At 45.8% G+C, this 27915-nt stretch overlaps 1 protein-coding gene and 1 long non-coding RNA gene across 3 annotated transcripts; one reads left to right on the plus strand and one right to left on the minus strand.

The window, feature by feature from the left end:
* Window positions 1–138: 138 nt before the first annotated feature.
* Window positions 139–21322, minus strand: H6PD (hexose-6-phosphate dehydrogenase/glucose 1-dehydrogenase). Of its 2 annotated transcripts, XM_035119405.3 has the most exons (6): window positions 21187–21322; window positions 17427–17543; window positions 15206–15853; window positions 10068–10185; window positions 4851–5120; window positions 139–4289 (listed from the first exon to the last, which is right to left on the minus strand). In XM_035119405.3, the coding sequence occupies exons 3-6, from the start codon at window positions 15836–15838 to the stop codon at window positions 2929–2931; spliced, it is 2382 nt and encodes a 793-aa protein (XP_034975296.3). In that variant the 5' UTR covers window positions 15839–15853; window positions 17427–17543; window positions 21187–21322; the 3' UTR covers window positions 139–2928. The 2 variants fall into 2 exon arrangements, with proteins under 2 accessions (XP_034975296.3, XP_034975298.3); XM_035119407.3 differs by lacking the exon at window positions 17427–17543 and having other exon boundaries at window positions 21187–21280.
* LOC118087087 (uncharacterized) lies at window positions 21187–27769 on the plus strand. The gene is made up of 4 exons (XR_015950443.1): window positions 21187–21308; window positions 25187–25331; window positions 26597–26742; window positions 27606–27769. It is a non-coding gene; the product is annotated as an uncharacterized LOC118087087 (long non-coding RNA).
* Window positions 27770–27915: the final 146 nt, after the last annotated feature.

A 27915-nucleotide genomic window follows, 5' to 3' on the forward strand; every position in this document is an offset into this window, starting at 1 on the left:
AAGTCGAATGGACTTCTGGAATGGATGCCTTTCGACTTCCAAGGTATGACTGTATTTTAGGTGAAATTGCACACGAAAATGATATTTTGAGGAGAAATTCACACGAAAATGTTGACAGATTTTCTTGAGGACTTAAAAAAAAATGCAAATTGCTGTAGAAATGTGAACAGAATTGATTGGAAAAATTGTAAGTTGAGAGAACCAAAACAGACAGATACATCCCTGGATAAGATGTACCCCACCCTATGATCAGTGGAACTGATGAAAGGCAGGATATTAACCAAGGAAACAGGCAGACAAACAAGCAAAGGGATATATTAATGATTCTTTTCCTTTTGAGGCAAAAATATCAAAATATAATGACATTTAAAACATTTTCTCTACTTATTGCAAGGGTGAGACTTTATTTCTTATTTTTTTTATAAAATTAAAAAAGTTTTATTTCCAGTGTTCACTTACAAAAACAACTTTTTAAATGACATAGTAAAAATTAATCCATCTAAGCAATTGTGGAGGGCATTCCTACCCCGTAAGTGTTTAAAAACAGCAGTAGTAGTCAAAGCCGCAGCTGGCTTGCTGCAGGAAATCTGAAGAGCCTCTGTTCAAATCCCCACAGAGCTTGATAGTATTTATAGAAGACACATCTCTTATACTAAAGCAGTAATTCCCAAACTTTGACGTGGAAAAACTGAATTAATCAAAGAGTAATCCCAGGGCAGGTGGCTTCAGAGGAGGTTTCCTGCTGCATTTCTGTATGATATACTGCTGGGGGGGGGGGAGAAAAGGCCAGCCTCCTCTGTAGGTAGGTACACCTGCCACAAGGGGGGGCTGCCTGCCACATCTCTGTATGAGCAGCTGCTCTGAGTCTGCCTCTTTTTCAACCAGACTCCTGAAGAAAGGAACAGAACATGGGCTCCACTAAGAGTGGACAGTGGTTGCTTTTACATACTCTAAAAGCAGCCAATGATGGGAGATGTACTCCCAACAACAATGGGAGAGGGCACAGGTTCCTCCCCACCCCCTGCTCTAGGCAAGAAATTCAGGTCGCATCCACACCACAGTTCTGAAGCACAATTCCAAGTGGTGCAGCAATAAAACTGCAGCATATTTGCAAAGCTGGTATGGTTTCAGATTGGATGGGGGACCGCACATTGAGATTCCTGCCTTGCAAGGGATTGGACTACATGACTCTTGGAATCCCTTCCAACTCTATGATTCCATGGCTTCTCAAAAATCCTGGGTACTGCCATTTGTTAAAGGTGCTGGGAATTGTAGTTCTGATATGTAACCTAGCATTCCCAGGATTCTCTATTTAGAGGGACCATGTGCTGTGTAAATCACAGAGTTGCAGAGTTAGAGGGGACTCTGAGGGTCATCTAGTACAACCCCCTGCAATATACTGTGTTTTCCCAAAAATAAGACATACCCATAAAATAAGCCATAGCAGGATTTCTAAGCATTTATGCAATATAAGCCATACTCCAAAAATAAGACATGGATGCGGCACCTCCTAGCAACAGCTTGTTGCCCTCTGCCATGCCGCGCCGCGCCCAGAGCCCTTCCCGCTGGAATAAGATACCCCCCGAAAATAAGCCATAGTGTGTCTTCTTGAGGAAAATAAATATAAGACAGTGTCTTATTTTCATGGAAACACGGTAGGAATGTATGGTGTGGCTGCGCCACATTTTATGGGAAAATAAGTAGGAACACAAAACAGACTTTGAAAGCCCCTATTTTTTTAAGCCTAGTTTAAAAGAAACTCTTAACAAGAAAAAGTGGAAACTCATGTAACAGCACCACCTTGTGGCAGAATCTAGTCCGTCTTTCCTCTTTTTGCCATTCCCCTTCGATGCTAGGAACTGGCTTTGACATCCACCGCCCTGCAAAGATGAGAAAATCCCCTAGGCTAACACCTCAATGCAGTGTTGAGCTACGTAGGCTCGCCTAAGGACACTGAAATTACCAGGCGTAGGGAAGCTTTCCTCCTCCCTGGATCAGGCTGCAAGCCAGCTTTCACAGGAGGAAACAAGATTTTTATGCAGGAGAACTTGCTCAGCGCAAGGTGAGATCTCAGGTTGTGCAAAAGAAGTTCATGAATTTGCATATCAGCTCCCTTTGCATGAATTATTCAAAAGAGGAGTTGTGGGTATGTGTGTATACCAGCGCAGTGTGTGTGTATTCACACACGCGCGCATACACTATCTTTTATATATTTATAACTATATATGGAGAGAGGCACCGTGGAGCCATTTACCAGTAGCCAAAACCTACAAATTTCCTAAGGCCTATTTAAACAAAGACTTCAACTGTGGATGTTAGGGAATTTGTCAGAGGCAGATCATTTGTAAGAGGAGAGGGGAAAGTGAGGCACACAGCAGTGAAGAGACCTGAGCATGGCAGAAGAAAGAGCCAGGAGGACCTTTCGGCTCTTAAAGCCACCACTCATAAGCTCACAGGTCCAAATCATTAACCGACAGAACTCGCCGCAAGATGTGGGAACAGGCTCCAGCACAGACAGCTTAAAAAACCCCAGACAAAACAGGATTAGACAAATCCCACAGGGTAGAATAGGTCGATCAAGGGCTATGAGCCATGATGTCTAAATGGATCCTCTGCACATGGTGGCAGTGTAGCACATTAGGGACATACCTGAAGGGCCTGTCACATCCTGCTTTTAAGTTTGCGGGCCAATGGTGAAATAAGGCCAGCTGTTGTCAGAAGCAGCAGGTTATCAGACAGGCCTTGGTCTGCAGATCTTTCTTTAAAAAAATAAAAATACACTCTTCATTAACAGACAGTGGAACTCCCTGCCACCAGACAGAATAATTTTCCTGAAGACAGAAGCAGCTGCAACAGCTGCCCAATATCCTGAATGCCAAGACAGGCAAAGGGCGAGGGGGAGCAGGTGAAGGCAGCAGTACCAGGGCATCATCCAAGCAGTGCCTCATAGTCCACGTACCATGCTATCTGGCCAGAGCTGGGGCTGACTCCGGAGACGGGCCATTTCTTGGGTTCGTGCCCCACCCTGCTGACTACCGTCACAATGTCATGCTTGCCCTTCCCCATCACCAGCACCGACACCCGCTTGGCCTTGTTGATGAGCGGCAAGGTGAGGGTCATGCGCTGATGCGGCTTGACGGGGCTCTCGGTAAACACCACGCCCTGGCTCCCCTCCAGGCCCACGGGCGAATGCGGGAAGAGCGAGGCCGTGTGCCCGTCGGCACCCACCCCCAGCAGCACCAGGTCGAAGCTGGAGTTGGTCACCAGGGCGGCAATCTCATTGGCGTAGAGCTCGGGGCCCTTGTCCTCTTCCACGCAGAGCCTCCGGTTGAGGTGCACTGGCATGGGGTGGATGTTGAAGTAGGGGACTCGGACATGGCGGAGCAGCTGGTCATGCAGGGTGCCGAAATTGGACTCCAGGTCGGTGAGAGGGACACAGCGCTCATCCACCAGCCACAGGTGGGTCTGCCTCCATGGGAAGCCATAGTGACGCGTAGCCAACTGCCGGAACAAAGCCAGGGGGCTTGACCCTCCCGAGAGCGCCATGTGGAACTCCCCGGACCTCTGGACGGCACTTGCCGCCGCCGCTTCCATGTCCGACGCCAGCCGGTCGATCAGGTCCTCCGACCAAGCGGTGATCAGCTGGCTTTGCCGAAATCTGGACTGGATGGTCTTGTACTTGTCCGGGGTTTGTTCGTCCCTCGTGTCCATCAGTTCAATGGTCTCTTTCGCCACAAAGGACACTTCCCTGCCCACCATCTCAAAATCCAGGAGATGCTCATTCTCCCGCCCCCCTGGGTACAAACGCGGGGCTTGGCTAGACAACCCATCCAGCAGTGGCGTCCAAAATGCCCAGGATGCCAGCAAGTTCTCTACAGTGATGAAGGACTCTTTCTTGCCAGAGTAGATCCTGGAGATCAGGACTGAGTAGGCATCCCTCTCCACTACGGGGACGTAAACGTAGTAATCAGACAGGGGCTGACCGAAGATGCGCAGCTGGGGGCGGTCGCGGACTTCCTTCCAGCTGCTGTCCGGCATGGTGGGCTTGAAGAGGTTGCGGCTGACCAGGACGGCTGGTGAGTTCAACTCTCCTTGCCCGATGTGGAAGATGATCTGCCTGGGCTTGCACTGGCTGCTCTCGGGGTCCCACATGGTTTCGTTCTGGGCACAGTAGGCCCGGTTCTTGAAGAGGAGGCGTACATAGCTGATCCGTTCATCCAGGACTTTTCCGGAGGCGAGGATGAAAGGGACCCCTTCCCAGCGGAGGCTGTCCAGGTGAACCAGCACACCTGAAACAAAAGATGCAGAAGTGTTGTTATTATTGTTACGTCACAACTGTCTTGGCTGTGAGTCTAGAAGACCTGCTCCCTGACTCAGTGGGCTTTTTCCAACTGGCCTGACTGACTCCAGCTACAAAAACTGAGGCTGCTGAACAGACTCTGGGACTGGCATATAGTTTAGGGCAGGCATCCCCAAACTTCGGCCCTCCAGATGTTTTAGACTACAATTCCCATCTTCCCCGACCACTGGTCCTGTTAGCTAGGGATCATGGGAGTTGTAGTTCAAAACATCTGTAGGGCCGCAGTTTGGGGATGCCTGGTTTAGGGGTTTTTGTTAGGGGGTGGGGTTATTGCTGTTAATTGATATTAATTTTTGGTATCTTTTATTTTAGATACAGAAATTACTGGGGGAATGGAGAAGGGCTTGTGCACCTTTAACAGGGAATTCCACCAAGTGCCGCTTAACAGGCAAGCAGCTATTAAAAGTGCCAGAGCCCTGTCCTCTTTCGCACCCGGGGAAGGTGTTTTCCAACTTTTGCACTTGGCCACCCTTACCCCCACTGGACTTACCTGCGAAGGTTGGAGTCCTGCTGAAGTAGTCCTGCCCCTTCTGAAGCTCCTCCCTCACATGGCTGTTGTATGCCACGTACTGGCCAATGACGGCGCTGGTTATCTCTGGGCTCTGCAGCGACGTGAAAGCCTGCAGCTTGCTCTGGATGATGTCTTCGGAGCTGCTGATATTTGCTGGGAGCTCCATGGCGAGGAACATTAAGATCTCGGTGAGGTGGTTCTGGTGGATGTCGCGGATGACCCCATATTTTTCGTAGAAGCCAGTGCGATCTGAGCACCGGGGGTGGGAACAACAACAACAACAACACATAAATGATGCCCAATTGGCGAGAGAAGCTTGGCAACCCACTGGTTTATTTATGGGAAGGGCTGTAGCTCAGTGGCAGAACTTCTGCTTTGCATGCAGAAGGTTCCAGGTTCAATCCCTGGTATCTCCAGGTAGTTCAACCCCCTGCAATGCAGGAATCTCAACTCAATGGGCCCTCCTTGGATGCAATGATGCCTCAGATTATACTACTCTGCCTAGACCAGTGTTTCCCAACCTTGTGCCTCCAGATGTTTTGGGACTACAACTCCCATCATCCCTAGCTAGCAAGACCAGTGGTCAGGAATGATGGGAATTGTAGTCCGAAAACATCTGGAGGCACAAGGTTGGGAAACACTGGTCCAGACCAAGCTTCCTCAACCCCGGCCCTCCAGATGTTTTTAGCCTACAACTCCCATGATCCCTAGCTAGCAGGACCAGTGGTCAGGGATGATGGGAATTGTAGTTTCCAAACATCTGGAGGGTCGATGTTGAGGAAGCCTAGTGTAGACAATACTGAGCTAGATGGATCTATGACTTCAAATCTTTACCCCAGTGGGTATCTGTTTCGGATTTGTACTGATTTTATTACGTGTTGCTGTTTTAAACTGTTTCTGTATTTATAATTGCTTTGCTAATTGTTTTTAGAATTACAATTGTGGTTAACTCTTTTCATACAAGCGACTGATGTACACATGCTGTTATATTTTAAATTGCATTGAGATGCCACAGTGGAAGCGATTCATAAATGAGATTCATAATAATAACAGCAACAGTTTGTAGACCTACAATAATTAATGGACCCATTAATCATGCCCATTAATGTCAATGGGCCTACTCAGAGTAGGACTAACATTGGAGACAATCCAGTGAGTGATATTCAACTAAGTTTTGGTTAGAGGAGACTCACTCAAATCAACAAGCATGACTAAGTTAGGCCCACTAATTTTAGTGTGTCTTCTCTGAGTAAAACCTATTTAAATACCTTCCAATATTTCTATGCTGCCCAAGAAGAAAAGATTTTTGAGCAGCTAAGATTTTTTTAAAAAAAATGAATTAAATGTAAAAGCATGGCCATCACGACTATATTATTCTTATTCTTATTATTCTTACCCAGTGAGTTTCATGGTTGTGTGGGGATTCGAACCCTGGTCTTCCAGGTGTTAGTCCAACATTCAACCCACTGTTCACAAACCCCATGAATTTATCCAATCCCTTTTTAGAAAAACTAAGTAATAAATATGTTACTATAACAGTGGCTGTGGACATGCCATATATTCAAAGCACACACCCCTCAAAATAATCCTGGGAACTATATATTGTTAAGGGTGTTGGGAATTGTAGCTCACCGAGGGCTTAACTACAGTTCCCAGGATTCTCTTTGGAGGAGGGGGGGGGGCTTCTTGAAATATATGTTGTTTATGCAGCCAAAATTTCCCTACTCCAGCTGAGAACCTAAGCTTCTGCTGTGCATGTTTGCAAAACACAGGCAAGAGCCCTGTTCACACCTGGGCTGCTACTGAGCTCCTCGGGAGGAGGAGCCAAGCAGAAATGAAATGGAACAAGAATAAATTGAAATAAAATCAAAATGTCAGACTGGCTGGAAGGAGCGAGAGGTCCTGCTCAGCCTCATACTGCAGTGCCCTTGAGAGGTTACAGGAAAGGGTTAGCTGCCGGCCTTCCTTTCAGCAGCCCTGGCTGCCTCATATAGGCTGCACACACGCACCATCCCTTGTTTAAAGCATCCTCCTCCAAAGAATTCTGGAACTGTAGTTTACCAATTACAGAGCTACAATTCCCAGCATTTTTAAACTACGGCTCCCGGGACTCAGTGTGTGTTTGTGCTTCAAATGTAGGAAGTAGGAGCCATTCAACTTTATGCAGAGTAGACCCATTGATGTTAACAGACATACCGTAGCTGTTCATTTCAATGAGTCTACGCTGATTAAAACTGAGTGGGCAACCAAAGGGTGGGAGTGGGTTAATAGAATGTAAATGTAGATAGAGATGGATGATATGGAATGGCCTTATACTGGTATGTCATATGGACTTCGCTGTAAGCTTTTGGAAAATCTGGATTGGGGGAAGGGGGGGAGCAATGTTATAAGGGTTTTAAATAATAGCTGATTTAAGAGTTAATATTAGAAGGATGATTCGTTGTTAATAAAAATTATAGGCAGAAGGGAAAATGTTTATAGAATGAATAAAGGGAATTAGAAATATTTGATTTGAAATATTAGATAAAGGTGATTGCAATAGTATATGGAAGAAGGGTTGAAAATAAGAACAAAGGATTGAGAGAATAATATGTAAGATTAGCAAAATTACAATGAATACTGTTTAAACAATATCGTAACAGGGACCCAAGGTGGGGGAGGTTGAGGGAGTCCAAAGGGTGATGATCAAGATTTAAGTTAGAGATTTTGTCTTTGATATTTTTTGTTTTTTGCATTTTTGTTTTTGTATTTTGTATTTTTGTACTGTGTATTTTTGTGTTTTGTATTTCTGTATGTGTGTGTTGGAAAATCTTCAATAAATACATTTTTTTTAAAAAAAATAAAACTGAGTGGGCAACCAGCCATGGTGTGTACACAACAACACCTGGAGATCAATGACTGAGGGTGTGATGCATATGTTGGGGGGGGGAGAGAAGTGGGAGGAAAGAAAGGCAATTTATCTCTAGGAGAACCCCCTCCCTCATTTCCCCTTGGTGCTCAGATGCAGGCAATCTCTCTGCAGATGACAGTGCGACTCTCTACCCTCTTAAAAACTTTGGAACCGAGAACACCCCATCTCCTTCCAACCGGAGGCACATTCATTAACGTAATCAATGCCGCACGCACATTTTGGCACAGGACCTGGGCAATGCAGGCATCACTTCAGCATTTGGGGTGGGGACGGGGACTGGTGGCAGTGGGCTGTCAGCAAATGAAAGATCACCCGTTGGAAGTCTTGCAAGGGGGAGAGAAATAAGGAGACAGCCTGATGGCATTGGGTTAAAGCCAATGCTAGACCTACTCAAGAGTAGACCCACTAAATAACTGCCACGGCTTGCTCAGGTCTGTTCATTCTGACAGGTCTCCTCTGAGTAGGTCTCAGCTGGCGACTATCCCCTTTTTTTCTCAACCAGGATGGATGGAGCAAACGGGAGTTTGCCAAACCACAATAACTTTAAAAAAGAAAAAAAGAAAGAAAAATCACTCAAGTATTTTTTAATAAGGCAATGGCTAACTGGCACGGCACTGCCGCTGCAGGGAGTGAAGCGTGGCCAAGCGGCTGTCCCCAGGACGGAGGCAGGCGGCAGGTGCAACCGGCGCTGCGGAAGTAATGCAGCAGCCACTGCAGCGAAATCGAGCACAGCTGTGTCCTTGAGTTCATGGGGACGTGAGGCCTGGCTTGTCCTGACGGAGCTGAGAACTGGGGTCGCAAGGAACAGGACCACAGCCAGCTTCCAGGATGGGGGAAGCCTTGCAGCCTTCCCCACTCCTCAATAATACTAGAATGGAAGGTGGGGAGGGGGCTTCATTCAATGAGGATTGATTTGCAGCCCAGTGAAAACTGCATTATACTGACTCAGGCGACTTGTACATTGGGCATGAACACAATTATTATTATTTATTATCAGCACCACCAATGTATTAATTTCCCCCTAAACCCCCACCGTCTCAAGGCAATCCACATGTGAGAGACAATTTTCCATAGTGGTTAGAGCGCTGCACTAGGACCTGGACACGAGGGTTCAAATCCTGCAATGAAACTCACTGGGTAACCTTGGGCCCCTCACACTCTCTCAGACTAGCCTACCTCACAGGGTTGTTGTGGGGATGAAACCACTGTCTTGAGGTGATATGCATATCAGGCAATTCAAAACTGCAAATACATCAGATATGACCTTTCAATAGGAAGACAAGAAACTGCCTTGGGCCATTGGTCATCTAGCTCAGTACTGTCTGCACTGACTGGCAGCAGCTGTCCAAGGTTTCAGGTGGGGGTGTTCCCAGACCAACCTGGAGATCGCATTGGGGGTGGAACCAGGGGCCTTCTGCATGCAAAGCAGATGCCCTGTCACAGAGCTGTTGTCCTTCCCCTAAATTAGAAAGTTAAGATTCCAGACCTCATGGCTATTGAAGGGGCTGATTCAAAGAGGGGCAGAGGAAGTTGCCTTAATACCAAGTCAGTCCATGATTTGTGGATGGTCCAGTATAAATCACCACTAATGTGCTATTATCGTGTCCAAAAACGGTTCTGGAAGGGCCCTAATTTTACAGGCTCAACAAAGAGACTTGGTTTTCTGATATAATGCCAGCCAGCATGGCCAGTGGTTACAGATGATGGGAGTTGTAGTCCAGCATCATCTGGAAGACAACAAGATCGCCAGCCCTGCGTCAGAAGACACATTCCAGATCTGTGAAGGGTCCCCTTTCCCAGGGCCATATCTGCATCAGATATTTAAAGCGCCAAAGCATCCTGGCAACTGTAGGGTTTTGTTTTTTTAAGGGTGTTGGTAACTGTAGCTCTGTGAGGGGTCAACAACTAGAATCTTGAACAAATTGCAGTTCACAGGATTCTTTGGGAGAAGCCATTAAAACATAGCTGCCAAGTTATCCCTTTTTTAAAGGGATTTCCCCTTATGCTGAATAGGCTTCCTCGCGAGAAAAGGGAAAACTTGGCAGCTATGATTAAAAGTGGTATAAAAGTGCTTCCACACAACACATTTAAAGTACGTACATGGCTTCTGCCAAAGGATTCTGGGAACTTTAGTTTGTTGAAGGTGTTGGGAACTGTAGCTTTGTCATGGGCAAACTATAGTTCCCAGGATTCAGAGAGAGGGGCCTGTTTTATTCAAATGTGTGAAAGTAACCTCTGGCTCTCGAGCTACCCCTCCAGCGGACTTCAAATCAAGACTCACGTACTCTTCACATCCACTGTCTCCTTCAGGACAATTTCCACCCTTTCAATGTGATGCCGGTTCCAGATCGGATCCAAATGGTATCGGTTCTGGTCTCGGAACGGTAAGATGTGAGCCACAGCCTTTGGAGAGGAAATAATTGAGATGAAAAGGTGGGAAGGGCAGGGGAAGACAGAAGAGATTTTTTTAAAAAAAACAACATCAAAAGCAGAGGGATTAATGTTTAATTGCTTCTGGGGACTTGGCACAAAAGATAAATAAATTACTGTGACAACTACAGAGGCGACGGGAAATTCCACACCACGGGAAATTCCACACCGAGAGCCAGTGTCAGACTAGGACCTGGAAGACCAGGGTTCAAATCCTCACACTTGGCCACGAAGCTCACTGGGTTGTGACCTTGGGCCAGTCATTGCCTCTCAGCCTACCTCACAGGGTTGGTGTAAGGCCTAAATGAGGAGCAGGGGGAGAGCCACGTATGTCACCTTGAGCTCCTTGGAGGAAAAGGTGAGATATAAACGCAAAGAATAAAATGAACAGGTAATAATAGTTTAAATTTTGTGCTGCATGAAGAAAGTCCTTTCTTTTGTTTGTCTTGAATATCCCAAAATTCACCTTCACTGGGTGGCCCCGAATTCTAGGACAATGAGAGAGAGAGGAGGAGGAGGAGGAAAACCTCTTTCTCCATTTTCTCTGCACCGGGCATCGTTTTATGCATCTTACGTTCTTATAAACCACTACTGTGTCCTTAACAATTTTTCAAAGCAAAAAATACCCAAACATATTTCCTCATACATGTGTGTGTGTTGCCCCTTAATATCTGATTCAGCATTGTGCGGGTGGGGTCCTGATATTCAGTCAACCAACAACAAAAAAGCAAGTTAACATTTTTTTAAAATTTACTGTTGCCCTCCCATAGCCAAACATTGGTTGAACTGAAATATTTGGTTGGGGGGTGGGTGCGGTGGAGAGGTACTGACCCCCCCCCCCAAAGCACCCAAAATTAATTCAAAGTTGTATTTAGATTTTATTTTTATTTTGGTGGGAAAGAGGAATGCTGTTAGAGATTTTAAGTCACAGCCCTTCCAATAGTATATAACTTTACCTAACATATAATTCGGATTTTGAGGGGGAGAGGAAATCAAGGTGCTGGAATTTAGTAGAGGAGGGACGAGAGAAAATTGGCAAACGGACAAAATTCTGAAGGTTTCATCTGAAAAAGCCTTTACCTGCAATAAATAAATAAAAATGTACACACACCACACACTTTTGAATTCCCTGTGGGCTCAAAAGTGGCTGAATCAGACAGATGCTGCGAAGATCTAACCCCCTGCCTCCCCAGGGGGGTTGGAGTCGGCGCTGAGGTAAATATTCAAAGGCCAATATTCACATTACTAATGCAAGATGGCTCAGGTTGGAGGGTTTCTTTTTAAGCAGGGGGAGAGCTCTTTCCTGCAAACCAAAAGCACAGCACATGGCCTCAGGGGCTTTCAAAATGGACACCTCAAGGCCCTTCTCAGACATCCAGGGTGCATTTCTTCCTCGAGTGATGGAGACCTTGGCTCCATAGATGCTATTGGAAACAGTCCTGGCTTCCCTCAGGGAATCCTAGGAATTGTAGTATTTAAGGTGCTGAGAGGAGGACCCCCCCACACACACCATTCCCCTCACAGAACTAAAATTCCCAGTTTACTAGGAAGAGGGGCTGATTGTTAAACCATTCTGGGAAGTGTAGTTACGTGAGGTGGGGAAAGCCACAGTTCCCAGGATTCTTTGTGGGGAAGCCATGACAGTTTAAAGTGGCATAATAGTGCTTTAAATGTATGGTGTGGTCGAGGCCTCGAAAAAAGGCAGTCAACCCGTGTTGGGACTATACCCATAGCTGCCAAGTTATCCCTTTTTTAAAGGGATTTTCCATTATGCTGAATAGGCTTCCTCGCGAGAAAAGGGAAAACTTGGCAGCTATGACTATACCAGTTCAGACTGCAGCTGGAGGGCTACATGAAAAAAATGCTCCCATAGAGTGATGTAGGCAAGGGGGGGTGGAAGTCTCCCCCCATGTAGAAAGCTAGCATGTCAGGAGCTTGGCTCTCCTTGACGTGGTAGATATCTGTGTGGAAAGAATACTGTATTTCACCACGTGCTGGTCACCACCATGTAACAGCTGCACACCCCCATTTTGGGAAAGGAAAAATCAGCACAAAAAGATGTGGCCACTATGCAGCAATATGCTGTATGTTTGCCTGGAAAGTCCCCACCTGCAGTCTAGTCCAGACACAGATGGACTACTTCTGTGAGGATTATTCATTCAGACATACATTCAATTTATGGGAATGCTTGCGGCCTGAAACCCCTGGGAGCCGCTGCCAGGCGGGCCTATGGTTTGGCTGGCTGGCTAGGAGAACAAAACAAAAGGCCTGTGTGGTATTATCTGTTTGTGTGGAACATGTTCGACACCTTAAGGATCTTTGTATGAAACTTGGGCTGCATACACACGAGACATTTAAATTGCATTCCATCCCCTCAAAGAATTATGGGAACTGTAGTTTACCTCTCACAGAACTACAATTCCCAGAACCCTTAACAGACAGTTCCCAAGATTCTTTGTGAGTGGGGTGTGTGTGTGTGTGTGCTTTTTATATATATTGTATGAACGCAGACTCAGAATAAGGCAGCTCCCTATGTCCTTGCAGGAAAAAATATATACTGTAAATAAAATTTATAATTGGGAATGAAATTAGAAAAATGCTGATAAAGGTAAAGGTAAAGGTACCCCTGACTGTTAGGTCCAGTCTCGGACGACTCTGGGGTTGCGGTGCTCATCTCGCTCTATAGGCAGAGGGAGCCAGCATTTGTCTGCAGACAGCTTCCGGGTCATGTGGCCGTTTACCTTCCTGCCGGAGTGGTACCTATTTATCTACTTGCACTTTGATATGCTTTCGAACTGCTAGGTGGCAAGGAGCTGGGACCAAACAACGGGAGCTCACCCCGTCGCAGATTCAAACCGTGCTGACCTTCTAATCAGCAAGCCCTAGGCTCAGTGGTTTAGACCGCAGCGCCACCTGCGTTCCAGAAAAATGCTGATACCATGTCTCAAATTTTAGGGTTTAACTGCATTAATACTAGCCTGCGTGATGATAACAAATCCCTGATTACCACTATCCAGAATCTGCTTCCTGATCCAAGGAATAAAAAACCCTCATCCTTCACTGGTGCCACAATGACATATCCCCCCCCACCACCACCACCCATTTTGTTACTGCCTTGGAGCTAAAGACTTTGCCCCCTTGTAAAACAAACAAGCAAATGTAAAAGAGAATTGTGCGTGCTCCACATTCCTTATCAAATTAAAAGCCTCGTTTGGAAAATCTGGTGCTTGGCTGACTCTCTGTTAGCGAGAGTGTGGAGGGCGGTCGGCGAGGTTGATGACTCAGCGAAATTGAGGTTTTCGACCTTGGTTGGGAAATCAGGTGGATACAGCTTTGCTGGTGTGGCCAGTTTACAGCAGTGGTGGGAGCTAATAAAATAACGGGCCATTGTTACTTTTGGTGGGGAAATGCCTTCATCTACAGCAGGAAACTTTTTCAGGCGACCTCCCCCTTGGTGAGTTAAAATAAAAACTAATCTCCAGTGCCCTCTACCCTACTCTATAAAAAACAATATTCAGCATAGCAGTTTGCACAACCCTCTAAGGAAGATAACGGTGCAATAAAATTCAAAACAGCAACGATTAATTGCGCATTTGCTCAAAACCCAGGTAAAACTACTCCGTTTAATTAATTCAACAAAACGAATGGCACCAGCTTTTCAAAGTTTGAGAGTCATTTACACCTCCAGTGCCTCACTGCTTCCCATTTGCTTCTTAGCGCCCCCCCCCCCCACGTAATTCCACCACACATATTGGGAGCACTGCTCTACAGTTTTATTTCATCACTAACGCATAACAACATCCTGTTCTCACAGTGGCCAGCCAGGTGCCCCTAGGTGAAGCCCTCAAGCAGGACCTGAGCACCAGAGCACTTTCCCCACCTGTGATTCCCAGCAACCGGCGTTCAGAAGCATTGCCACCCCTGGCAGTGGAGGGAGAACATGGCTATGGATAGCCCTATCCTTCAGGAATTTGTTTCATCCAAGTTGGTGGCCACCACTACATCTTACAACATTGAGCCCTGTGGGATCAGACCAATGACCCATCCAGCTCAGCATCCTATTCCAACCAGATGCTCCCGCAAGCAGGAGTTGAGTGTGACAGCACTGGTCATTTCCAACAGCTGATATTCAGAGGCACAAGAAGTCCAGCATCCTGTTCTCTAGGTGAGCAAACAGTTGCCCTATCTAGAAGTAGACACACTCCCCATTTGTATTCCTAGCAACTGGCATTCAGGGGCACCCTGCATCCGACAGTGGATGTCAGGGTTAGTAGCCACAGGTGCATGGAACTGAAGCCCACCTTAGTCCAGGGGATGGGGAATTTGTGGCTCTCCAGGTGTTGGACTCCAACTCCCATCAGCCCTGACCAGTAAGGCCAAAGGTCAGGGACGATGGGAGTACAATGACATATGGAGGGCACCACACTGACTACCCCTGCTTTATTGTTTTATTTACAAATCCAATACTTTTGAGGAATTTCACCGCTTTGCGTTACTGCACATGTTGATTCAGTCTTGCCTTTTTCCAGGGGGGGTGTTGGCAGCCTCTGCTTACCTGCCCAAACCACCCTGGGCATGTTTTCCAGAAGACGAAGTTAAGAAAATCTGTTTTAGAACATCTAATTTGCAAGTAGAAGGTCTAAGATTCAATCCCTGGCATCTCCAGGTTAGGCTGAGAATCCTGGAAAGCTGCTCCCAGTCAGAGTGGCCAATACTGAGCTAGATGGTCTAATTTGGGTTAAGGCAGCTTCTTATGTTGCTATGCCTTACGGGAAGCGCTGTAGCTCAGTGGTAGGGCATCTGCCTTGCACACAGAAGGTCCCAGGTTCTATTCCAAGTGCTTCCAGGTAGGGCTGGAAGAGAACCCTGTCCAAAACTCTGCTGCCAGTCTGTGTAGGCAATACTGATCTAGATGGACCAATGGCTTGACTCAGGAAGCAGCTTCCCATGTTTACCAAGTTATATCCCCTCCGGCTTTCACAAGGAGACTCACCTGTTTGCCAAGGTAATGGTCCACCCTGTATATCTCCTCTTCCCGGAAGAAAGTCCTTAGCTCATCAGCCAACTCCTGGGCTGACCTGAGATCATGGCCAAAAGGCTTCTCCAGCACCACCCGTAGCCACCGCCCTGGTGGCGGCCTGCAACTGCTGTTGATGTGCCGGGCAATCTCCGCATAGGCAAACGGCGGCACGGAGAAGTAAAATATCCTGCCTGCTTCTTCCATGCCTTCCTGACTGAGCGTGGTCGTAATTTGCCGGTTTAGGGTGGCGTAGTCTTCTGCTGTTTTGAGCTGGTGATAATCTGTCAGCCTGATGAACTGGTCCTTCAACACAGCACACCTGTTTGGGGGTACGTCTGATGGACAGGCCAGCCTCTTCAGCCGTTCAAAGACCAGCCTCTGCCCTCGCTCAGGCTCTGTCTGAGCGGCCCCATGGAATGTGAAGGTATGCCCATGGCTCACCTCGTCCAGGTACAGCTGGAAGAGTCCTTGCCACAAGTACTTATTGGCAAGGTCTCCTGTGGCACCCAAGAGGACCACCGAGATGTGGCCACGGGACTCTCTTGTCTCAGAAGGGAGGACTCCCCAGAGGAAGATGAGGGTGAAGATGGCTCTGAAAAGCATCATGCGAAACACAGAGAGCTGGAAGGAAAGTTTTAAAAGCTATAATCATTTCCTTTCATTTACCTAACAGAAATTTGCATGCCACTTGTTCATATAAACCTCTAAGCGGTTTACATAAAATAAAAGTTATCCGTAAAAGTCAGAAGTTAAAACAAGTTTGCCTAATGTCACCCCTGAAATACATACATAAATACATACATACATACATACATACATACATACATACATACATACATACATACAGTCAGTTAAAAAATAACTGTCCTTGTCCATTCATAGAATCAGAAGGGACCCTGAGGATCTTCTAGTCCAACCCCCTGCAATGCAGGGATATGCAGCTGTACCTTTTGGGGATCAAACCTGCAATCTTGGCATTATCAGCATCACGCTCAAACCAACTGGGCTATCAATATAACATTAAACTTTAAGGATTGTAGTAGCCAACTCAGTCCTATTCAGAGTAGACTCACTGACATTAATGGACATATGTGATTATTTCCTTGCATTGATATTCCACGGGGGCATACATGGTTCTCCCCCTCCTCATTTAACCCCCCAAACAACCCTGCAAGGTATTTTAGGTTGAGAAGCAGTGATGGGCTCAAGGTCACCCAGCAAGCTCGATGGCCGATTGGGGGATTTGAACTCTGGTCTCCAAGGTTCTAGTTCCAATACTCTAACCACTACAGCACATGGCTCTGGTTTGAGGAATTTTTTCAATGCATTTACTCTGGGTAGAATTAGCTTTACAAACAACCCTAATAATGTATCATCCTCCTGATATGTTTTTTTAATGCACATTCTCCATTCAGCTCTCAATAATCCCTCAACATCTATTATGGCTTTGTAAGCCGCGATTTTAAGATTTTAAAAACAAATACATCTGAAAATAAAACTAGTTATTACAAAAACACCCTTACAACACCAATTCAACCTCATTACAAGCAATCAGACCCCCCTAATCAGGGCACACTGAAATATCCTACAACTTAGGGAAGTGGGGTGAGCTCCTATACCCTTTTTGGCAGCAGTATATAACAACCCAGGTAAGGTATGGGATGTGGATGGCACTGTGGTCTAAACCGCTAAGCTGATCGGAAGGTTGGTGGTTTGAATCCGTGCAATGAGTTGAGCTCCCATTGCTCTGTTCCAGCTTCTGCCAACCTAGCAGTTTGAAAGCACACCAGTAGATAAATAGGTACTCCTGTGACGGGAAGGTAAATGGCGTTTCTGTGTGCTCTGGTTTTCGTCACGGTGTTCTGCTGCGCCAGAAGCGGTTTAGTCATGCTGGCCACATGACCCGGAAAGCAGTCTGTGGACAAACACTGGCTCCCTTGGCCTGAAAGCAAGATGAGCGCTGTACCCCATAGTCACCTTTGACTGGACTTAACCATCCAGGGGTCCTTTACCTTTTACCTATAACAATCCAGGGCCTGCCCGATGTTATGCACTACGATTCCCACCAGCCCAATAGCAGGGGCTGATGGGAGTTGTAGTCCAAAACTTCTGGAGAGCACCAGTTTGGTGAATGCTGGTTTAGGACCAGAATGCAAATTTATTGCCCTTTGCTGATCCTGCCATGCAGACTTACCTAGGCTGTGGAATAAGTCACCTGCAGAGGAACCAGCTTCTTTCTAGTTCTGCTGCCTTTTTGTCTTCTAAACTTGTGAGAAAGAATCTGCAAAACCAGTCTGGCTGCTGTGTTCAGCTGTAGGGTAAACAAAAGACTACAGAGATAAGCAACTCCCAAGTTTTCCTGGTAAAACTAGAACTCTCCTATTCCCAGCAGGGGCGGGGGGAATAGTAATGCGTACCTTCCTCTTTCCTTACACCACCCTGTTTTATGTTCACCGTGGCTAACATCTGTCCCTCTCTGGGTGGATGGGACTGATTGGTTTTATTTGATTAATTAATTACACTGAAATTCATTTGAACAAAAACAATACCCCCACAGTTTAAAATACCATGTTCTTGTTTAGTTGTTTAGTCGTGTCCGACTCTTCGTGACCCCATGGACCAGAGCACACCAGGCACTCCTGTCTTCCACTGCCTCCCACAGTTTGGTCAGACTCATGTTTGTAGCTTCGAGAACACTGTCCAACCATCTCGTCCTCTGTCATCCCCTTCTCTTTGTGCCCTCAAACCCAGCCTTGTAAATAGCTCTGTACAAGGTTCTAGTCCACAGTACACCTAAGCTAGTCCCTTGAGGCTTGAAAGAGTCAACTCTCAAAAAGCTTCCTTGACTGGTTGCCCAAAGCCAATTATTACTTGCCAGAGAGGAGAGTAGTGATTTGAACCACACTTGATCTTGTGGTGTCAAATGTAATATCTACAAATGTGCAAAGTATGTCCTGATAAGTGTGTGTGTGTGTGTGCCTGCGCACACACAGGTGTGCGCAAGCATTTTTCTTTTGCTGACGAGACCACAAAAACAGAGATGGATCCATTCATCTCTTTGGAGCAGAATCAGCAGCCTGAAACGCTTCTAACACATTCCTCCTCCCACCAGAAAACTCCCCAGTTACACAACACCCATCCAATTGCACAAAATTCACCTAGCTGTTCCAACAATATTTATCTGTTCCCAGTTGTCATGCAAATAAACCCAGACTATTTGAGGGGAGGGGAAGCTGATAGTTTGCTTAACTGCTTCCACGTCAGATTGATCAAACAAGGAAGTGTGTGAGTAGCACTGGACTACTGATTTTCAACCATCATGTGAGCAAAAGCAACTGGAACAGCCTTGTGGGTGTATTACTTGGAATATTATTCCTTGGAATAAAATCCCAGGGATAGGGAATCTTAGGGCCTAATGTGGCTTCCCAAACTGATCTATATCACCTTTGAGGTTCTCCCCAGGCCATGCACCACCCCCCTAGTCCCAGGCCACACTAGATAGATAAACTTTATTTCGGCCATAGGCCCATAATGTACTGCAACCAAAAATAAAACAGTATAAAACCGACATACATAAAAACAATCAGACGAATTAAAAACATAAAAGAATCAGAACAATCAGGCAAAATTAGTCCCTCATACAAGGAACTTATGTACAACATTTTTAAAACGTTTCAAGTAGTTTTGTGGGGCTTTTAGCTATGGTTAAAACGTTAGTGCATCCCAGGCCACACTCTTAACTAGCCCTGCACATTCTAGCTTTTGCCTGTTCTTGAACTGTGACTCTTGCTGGCCTCACGGAGAGGGGTGTTTGTGTGTTTGCATGGCTGGGATGTACCATTCTGCACAAAGGTGGTGCCCATCGGAGGCCTTGAGCCCAGCAAGGCTTTCCCTGGCACTCAGGTAAGACCTCAACCCACTGAAACAACTATAGGATGTTTGGAGTCTCCTCCATGTTCACAGCAGTTTATCATAACTGCCCAAGAAGATTCTGATTGCTGGATAGGACAAAGGTTCATCTAGTCCACCATCCTGTTCTCTCAGTGATCAACCAGATGCCCCAAGTGCGAATCCTGAAAGCAGGACCTCAGTATCACAGCAACTCTCCCAACTTGTGATTCCCAGAATCTGGTACTTGGGAGGCATGACTGTGGAAGTAGGAGAAAGTCACCATAGTTAGTAGTCACTGATAGTCTTAACCCCCATGAATTGGTCTGATTGTTTTTTTAAGCCAGCCAAGAAAAATATGCTGACTAAGAGCATAAGAAGAGCCCTCCTGGATCAGACTAGAGGCTCGTCTTGTCCACCATCCTGCTCTCCCAGGCCCCAATGGGAAGCCTGCAAGCAGGACCTGAGCACAACAACACTCTCCCCACTTGCAATTCGCAGCAACTGTGGTTTAACAACCAACCCCTCTTCCTAGGGAACTCTGGGAACTGTAGCTCAGCAAGGGGAAGAGGAGTCTCTAACCCACCCTTTGCAAACTAGTTCTCAGGATTCTTTGGGAGAAGCCAGTGACTGTTTAAAATGGTATGATACTGCTTTGAATGTATGATGTGGCCTTTGATAGTAATCAGAATAGGACTAAGGAACATTTTCCAAACCAAGGGTCTCATTCTCTCATGGGGCAGCTTCTGACGGCCCCACCTGGGTTGTGGATGCAAACTTGGACAGAACGATGGAGGTGACTCTCAGTTTCTCCTTCTTGCAAACTATAGTTCATTTCTTCTCATTTCCTTATGAGTTTGCATTTTTTTATAAAAAAGATGAGAAATTGGCATTATTATTTTTTTGTTAATTTCCCTTAAGGAACACAAGTTTATATGCAATTTCCCCTAATTTTATGCATTTTTGTATGCTACTTTCACTAATATATTTGTTTATATGTACACTCTCCCCTAGTGGATACATTATGGACACATTCATTGGCTGCAGAGGACTGTTTCAGTTCACTGTAACTGCACATTAGGTAGGTTGCCATTGAAATGCATCCTGAGTCAAATTTCCCCCCATGTTCTTAATTGGCAGTTGTGCAAAAAGTGAGTGGCTTGTACACGCCACACAAAAGGAAAGGCCTCTCCAAACCCTACTTGCAGATGCTGGAGATTGAACATGGAACCTTCTGCATGCAAAGCAAATGTTCTACTATCCAGCATACCAACTTTCTATTCTTTTTAATCTAGGCCAGAGGTGAGAACCTGTGGCCCTCTGTATGCTGTTGGGACTCCATCTCCCATCAGCCCCAGCCAGCGTGGGCAACAGTCAAGGATTATGGGAGTTGTAGGACAGTTTTTTTTAAAAAAAGCAAGAGAGGTAAAGCCACATGTTCCTCAACCCTGATTCAGGTGACACCAACACCACAGGTTTAAATCAGCCATGTGCCACTTTTAACACTCATTACTCCCCTCCCCTCAAAGAACCCTGGGAACTGCAGTTTGTTAAAGGTGCTGACTTCCCAGAACTGCAATTGCCAGCACCCTTAAGGAACTACAGTTCCCAGGACTCTCCGTGACCCTGTAGAATGACCCGGGCAATTCCAGCTCTGTCTTGATTAAATGGCTAGGAGTTTTATTAGAAGCAAACACAAACACAGGCCGAAGCGAGAAAGCTTCCTGATTTGATCACGGTGCACCCCCCTTTTTTTTTGCCATGCTCCACTGCAAGATCAGCTGGTCTGGCGCCGCGGAAGGCCAGATCTGGAGGCGGCTGCCTTGCTTGCCTTTGCAAAGAAACAGTTAAAAATAAACTAAAATCTAGTCTCCTGGGTCTTCCTCCAGCAGGTACAGAACGAACCTTTTTCTCTGAATGGCGCAACGCAACACTTTCAATTTGCAATGGTGCAACCAGGAACCAGTTAGCGGGCGATGGGGGTGGAAGAGGAGTGGACAGATCTGGACCCCCCCCCCCCCACTTCCCATTTTGCTCTAGGTCCAATGCTGATCCAGGGCACTCACCTCCCTCCTACTGACGGCGTGGAGCACCCAAAAGCGAATTTTGGAGCAAACGTGAAGCGCGCTGTTGATCTGGTTTCCTTGGAAGGGCAAGAAGGCTCCTCCTCTTCCAAAAGACAAGCAGGGTGGGTTTTTTTTTATAAAAACGAAAATATTTATGGTTCGCGTTGCACAAGCGCAGGCAGTTGTGATGCGGGAGGGAGAGCTTTAGATGCCTACTCGGAAGTCAGTCCCATTAAGTTCAGTGGGGTTTACTCCCACGTAAATAGGCTCAGGCATGCAGCCAAAACTGTAGCTGGTAACCAAGTGGGGAGGAAGGCGCTTGGGGGGGGCGCGGAACTCTGCTGCCAAGTAACAGACTGCAACACTCCTCAATACTGTGCACGCATTTGCCCCTAAGAGAAAGTAACAACGGGCCTTACTTCTGAGTAGACATCTGTTGGACTGCGTTGGTAAGGCTTTTTCTAAAGCGCGGGGGGGGATTCTTTTTTTTTAGGATCATTTTTTGTTGCAAGGCAGTGTTGACCAATGGTTAGGTGCAATTTTTAATCTTGTTGTTTTTAGACTGCACTTGTGATGTTGTGACCTTCAACACTGCAATCCCATACACACGTGCAGTACTTTACTTGAGAGTAAGGACTATATCTAATGTTGGTGGGTCCATTGGAATGAATAGACACGGTCCATTCATTCCAATAGGCCCTGCTGTTTCGAAAACATTGAAGCTTCAGAATGCAGAAAACAATATTGCCGTTATTTTTTTAAAAAATATGGCTTGCTTCCTCCAAAGTGTCTTGAAGCGATTTCACAACACAATCTGCAAAAACAATGCAAAAGCACACCTGCAAAACAGGGCATTAATAATAATAATAATAATAATAATAATAATAATTCATTACCTTCAACTAGCAGATACCAGGACAGATTATGACAATTTAAAATTCAGAATTAATACAACAGACTACAGTCACAGCAATCAAGGTGGCCCTGAAAACACATGGCTCTGTGGTCAAACACCAGGATAAAAAGCTGTGTTTTATAACAACAATTAAAACAAGTACTGTATGGTATTTGTTTAAGGTATTTATATACTGCTTAACTATTAACATTTCAAAACGGTGGGTGCTGAAAATTACAGAAAGTAAAATCAGCCCTACAAAACAATTACATATACTGTAGAACTAGACCTACTCAGAATAGGCCCCATTGAAGTTAACAAACATGCCTAACTTAGGCTCATTCATTCTTTTATTTCATTTTCTTTTGGGGGGTGGTGTTGGTAGTAAAGGTTTTTCTTTTCTTTTTTAAAAAATCATACAAACAGAGAGAACAGTTTTAACAACAGAAGAAAATTAAAAGGCAAAAACCAAAACCAAAAAACAGGCATGCAGAATAAGCACAGTTGCATGTGGGTTAAAAGAACAAAATCCAAGTAAAGAACATTAATGTTCACTGATTATCAAAGGCTTATTATTATTATTATTATTATTATTCCATTTTTAAAATTTGTATACCACCCTTCATCCGAAGATCACAGGGCAGTTCGCAGCGCCATTCATTTCAATGGGTCTACTCTGAGTAAAATAATGGCTGGCTGCAACCCTGGCTGTGACGAAGTATCCACTCTCCATATTGATCTGTGCAGGGTTTAAATGCCTTGCAGCTTTCACAGCTTAATGAGATGGGCTCCTTTCCATCCCAACCTTCCTTCTCTCTCTCCCTTTGGAAAAGACAAGGACGTTGCACCTGCAATGTCTACCCTGGCTAGTGGAGTAGAGGAGCCAGCCGGCCTGGAACACTCTGCAGCCGGCCGCCAGTTGCTGCAGTGGAGCTGCAATGCTCACACGCACAGCATGTCCGGAGGACACATATCCAATGAGTTAGGAACTGCTGCAGTTACAGAAAGCTTGGGGAACTGCAGAGGTAGGTAGGAAGGAGGGGGTGTGGGCAGAGCTCCCCTGGCGCTCTCCGCTTCCTGATCCTAAGTGAGGGGGGTTTAAATGCTGCTATAATCTCCCCTGCCCCATCTGGTTTCATTCTGCCTACCCTCACCCCAGCAAGAAGGCCCTAGATATACAAATCATTGCTACCAGCGGGACTGCAAATGAAACTTAATGCATGCCGCCAAATAATTAAGCTGAAAGTCGTCACACTCCATGCACGGATCCGTTTTGGGTTGCGGCAGAGCTTGGAGAGGTTGGTTTGTAAGGTGAATTTTCTTCCACCTCCTAAATATTAATAAATAATAATAAAACTGCTTAGAATAATTATAATTAAATAATTGTTGTCGGACATGGCTAAACAACAACAACAAATTAAATAATGCATTGTAACTACAACCCTCCTCCCACAACCCCCTGCATTTGTGGCAGGCCTTAAAATTAGTCATAGGAATCAGAATCAAGCACGACTGGATCAGGCCAATGGCCCATCTAGTCCACCAGCATCCCGTTCCTACAGTGGCCAGCCAGATGCCTGTGGGAAACTCGCAAGCCGGGTTTGAGCACGAGAATACCCTCCTGTCCTGTGGCTTCCAGCAGCTGGTATGCAGAATCATTGCTTCCTTCAACCATCAAGGCAGGTCATAGCTATCATGTCTAGTAGTAGCCATAGGTGGGGAATGACCTGGCTTGCTCCCATCTTTTTAAAGGCCTGGTCCACAAACAGCAGGTGAAGAGTGTGGGTTTCGCTGACTCTCCCTTACCCCAAACTCTTTTTTAAAAAACAAAATAATTGGAAGTTTCTTAACCAATAGAAACTCATTTGAATGGGTAAAAGTGCTAGCTAGCCAAAGAGGAGGAAAGGAAAGAAATGTCCATGGGGCATAGGGAGCTGCTTAATACTGAGTGAGACCATTGGTCGAATTAGCTCAGCATTGTCCCGGCACAGACTGCCAGCAGCTCTCCTGGATTTCAGGTTGAGGGCAATTCCCAGCCACACCTGGAGGTGCTGTAGATTGGATTTGGGGCAGTGGGGCTTTCTGCATGCTAGGCAGCTGCTCTGCCCCATAGCTGTTGGGCACTCCTACCGTATCTCTGTTTTATGGCCCCGTTTCATCATTTGAATGTTGCATTTTTGTATAATACCATTTTGAGATTTTTCAAATATTAAGTGGCTTAGAAATGCTTTTAAGTACTGTAGATCAATGTGTGTATGAACTACTGCTGACACTTAGTTTTATTCTCCTCTGTTGACTTTTGGGGCAGTGCTTTTAAATACACACTATGCATTTGGGATGTTGCCGTGGGCAAAGCCCTGTGAAGGCAGGAAAGATGGGTCATAAATGTTCCAAATTATTATTTGCTTCTCTGCACGCACAAAAGATGTCTTTCAGGTGTAAAGGGTGGCTGGGTACTAATCCTAACTTGCAGTCAAACTGTGATTAATTTGGAGGTGTAGGTAATGTTGATCCTACTCCAAGGAGACGGCACTAAAATTGGTAGGCTGAAGTTACCCATGTCCATTAATTTCCATGGACCCATTCTGAGCAGGACTAACTTAGTAGAACCGCTGCATTAACTGACATGGGCAACTCAGCTCTATGAGTTCCAGTGGGCCTGCTCTGAGTAGGACTTAGTTGGAGACAATTGTTTGTGTTTTAGATGGGGGCCACCAATGTACAGGACTGGGGTTGGTCTAGATGACCACTGAGGTCCCTTCCAACTCTAAAATGACAGGATTCTATGTTTTGCAGAGTAACACAAGCAGACACGAGTGTGTGTGAACACACATAACGTTCCCATGCCCCAAGAACCTTTCTGTGACAACTATCCATCAAAAAGAAGATGTTCAGAATAGCTTTGATGCATTCGTTGACTAGCAACACTCTCTGGCTTCCACGTTTGCAGAAAACTGATGGAGGCAGAATGCTGCCTCTGACGTGGGAGTGGTTTTTGCTTTTCCATAGGAAGATGCAATCCTGCAAAGTAAGTGATTTGATATATTTAATGTCCTCCCCATTGTCCCCCCCCCACTTTCTTGTCTCCTGTCCCTGCTTAAACAGCTTCTCTGAGCTTCCCTGGATGCTATCCGTGCAAGGACTCCTTCCCAGGTCCTGCCTCCTGAGCAGAAGCTTGTAACTTTTTTAACAAGCATCATTCCAGCTAGAGGAAGGCAGAGCTGCAGATCACAGGTCCAGGAGAAGGCAGGTAATGTGTGTGTGTGTGTGTGTGTGTGTGTGTGTGTGTGTGTGTGTGTGAAGTAAGAGTGTTTGATAGCATGACTCTGATGCATCTCAATTTATTTGAATTTACTTTTATTTAAAAATTATATTTCTGTAATATGCCCATGGTCTCCAGCTCAGGGATCAAAACAGTTCCGTTCATTTGCAGAAATCACTCAGTTTCGGGGACCATGGAGATTCCCAGCTGTTCCTTCAACTTTTGATTTGGAGCCGGTTGGAATTATCCTAGGGGATCCATAGAAAGAACAGCTGAATTATATTCCCGTTTCCCTAAAACCACCCTCCAGGTTTCAATATTATTTCTGATTTAAGTTGCTGTGGGTGTGGAGTGGGGATTGCATGTGTCTGCGTGAGGTTTGGGGGGGGGGTTAGATGCTTTGAATTTTTTTAATTTTTTTTTTTTAAATTGCATGTGAAAGAAACCCAAGTCTTCCCTGGGAAGTTGCTTGCGGCCATATCCATTGCATTTTCCCTCCCCCTCCCCCTTCTTTATTCTGATGCAGTCTCGCTGCAGTGGGAACTCTGGGGGGAGGAAGGAAAAACTGCAGAGCTTTTCTCTCTGCCCCTTCCCTTCCCTGCTGCAGAAAGAGTATGCATCAGAGGGCATCCTCTTGCAGCAGAAAGCATTTAGCGTGAGCAGCAGCAGGAGGAGGAGGGATGGACTTCCAAGAATAATCCCTGCCTTGAATTTCATTGCTTCGCCCTTCCTCCTACATTAGCGTTTCTCTGCTGAAATGCTTGGGAGCAGCCTATAACATTGCAGGTTGTGGCTTAGTGCAAAAAGGCCCCAACACTCTCCTTCAAATTATCTGCAGTTGGGTGGTTGAGGGCATCTCTCTCTCTCTCTCTCTCTCTCTCTCTCTCTCTCTCTCTCTCACACACACACACACACACACACACACACACACACACACACACGCCTGCTGTTCAACTCTCTAAACTTGGGAATGGATCCATTATAGAATGGGGCACAGCTCTGCTCAGCTGTCTGGTCTCAGATTTTAACCAGGGTTATCTTTCAGGGTTAGCTTAGCAGGAAAAGCCACAGTGTTTTGGACTTTATTATGAGCCAGGTAGGAGAACCAAGGGGAAAGTAATTGTGGTTTATAAAATTATGGATAGTGTGGCATAACTTGGGAATGTATTTATTATTATTATTATTATTATTAGTAGTAGTAGTAGTAGTAGTAGTAGTAGTAATTGCAATTTTATCTCACCTTTTCCTCCAAGGAGCTTAAAGTGGCGTCCATTGTTTTCGCCTCCTCATTTAATTCCCACAACAACCCTGCGAGGTAGGCAAGGCTGAGAGGCAGTGACTGGCCCAAGGTCACCCAGTGAGCTTCATGTCCGTGGGGATTCGAACAGGTGTCTCCCAGGTACTTGTCTAACACTCTAATCACTACACCATGCTGGCTCTCATTGTAATGACTCTCATTACAGATTCCTGAGTTTAATTCTGCTAAGCTTTTTCCATCACATAAATTAGCCAGGATTATCCCCCAGGGTTATTTTAACTGGAAAGGCTGCTGTGTTTTTGTTTTTGTTTAGTTGGGGGGCAGATAACTTGGGGGGGGTAGATTAAGGTTTATAAAACCCTGTGTTTGGATTTCCTGGGACCATCTGATTGGCGACAGTCAGGAGTCTCATAAAATCCTAGAATTGTGGAGTTGGAAGGGACCATGAGGGTCATCTAGTCCAACCCCCTGCAATGTAGGAAACTTTTGCCCAACATGGGGCTTGAACCCATGACCCTGACGTTAAGAGTCTCATGCTCTGTCAAGTAGGGAGCAGCAGGCTGGATGAGATGGACCCATGGCTTGATGCAGCTGGACACTTTCTTATGTTTAGCCACAACAGGTTCTGGGTGGCAGGTCCTTGCTGAGAAATTCAAAGTTTTGTGCCTGCTCTAACACCTCTTCCTCTTTCCTTGTGCCCCTTCTGCATAGATTAATACATGTTTTGGAAGCTAATTTATTTTAGTTTTTGTTAATTCAGTTATATTTGAGGGAGGGGAGACAGTCTCCAGTGACCCTTGAAGGTCCAGCCACTTTCCATTTTCCAATTTCCACTTTCCACTGACCCAATTGCAGCGATGGATTTGGGGTGGTGCGGGTGCTTCCCCTCCACAGGGTGCTGAGCTGAGGGGGTAAATAATAATAATAACAATACCTATATTTATATTGATGCCTTGCTCTGGATGCCATATTACCAAAGCCCACCCCCGCCTGATTGCTTTCAGAACAAGGAACCTGTAATTAAGAAGGCAGCAGATTCAGGCACCAGAGGAAATTGTTGTCAAAGTGGACCTGGAGTGATTTCTCCCGAAACACAGAGAGTACTAAAGAAGGATTGTGTGTTGGTAGCAGAGCAGAAGGTCCTAGATTCAACCCCCAGCATCTCCAGGTAGGGCTGGGATAAATACCTCTGCCTAAAACTCCAGAGAACAGCTGCCGGTCAGTTTAGACAATAATGGCATAGACGGAGAAATGGTCTGAGTTGGTATAAGACAGGTTTCCTGTATCTTGTGGCACTGGCATAGGCGATGTAAA

The sequence above is a fragment of the Zootoca vivipara genome, chromosome 6, assembly GCF_965207765.1.
Source record: "Zootoca vivipara chromosome 6, rZooViv2.hap1.1, whole genome shotgun sequence".
NCBI classification, from domain to species: domain Eukaryota; kingdom Metazoa; phylum Chordata; class Lepidosauria; order Squamata; family Lacertidae; genus Zootoca; species Zootoca vivipara.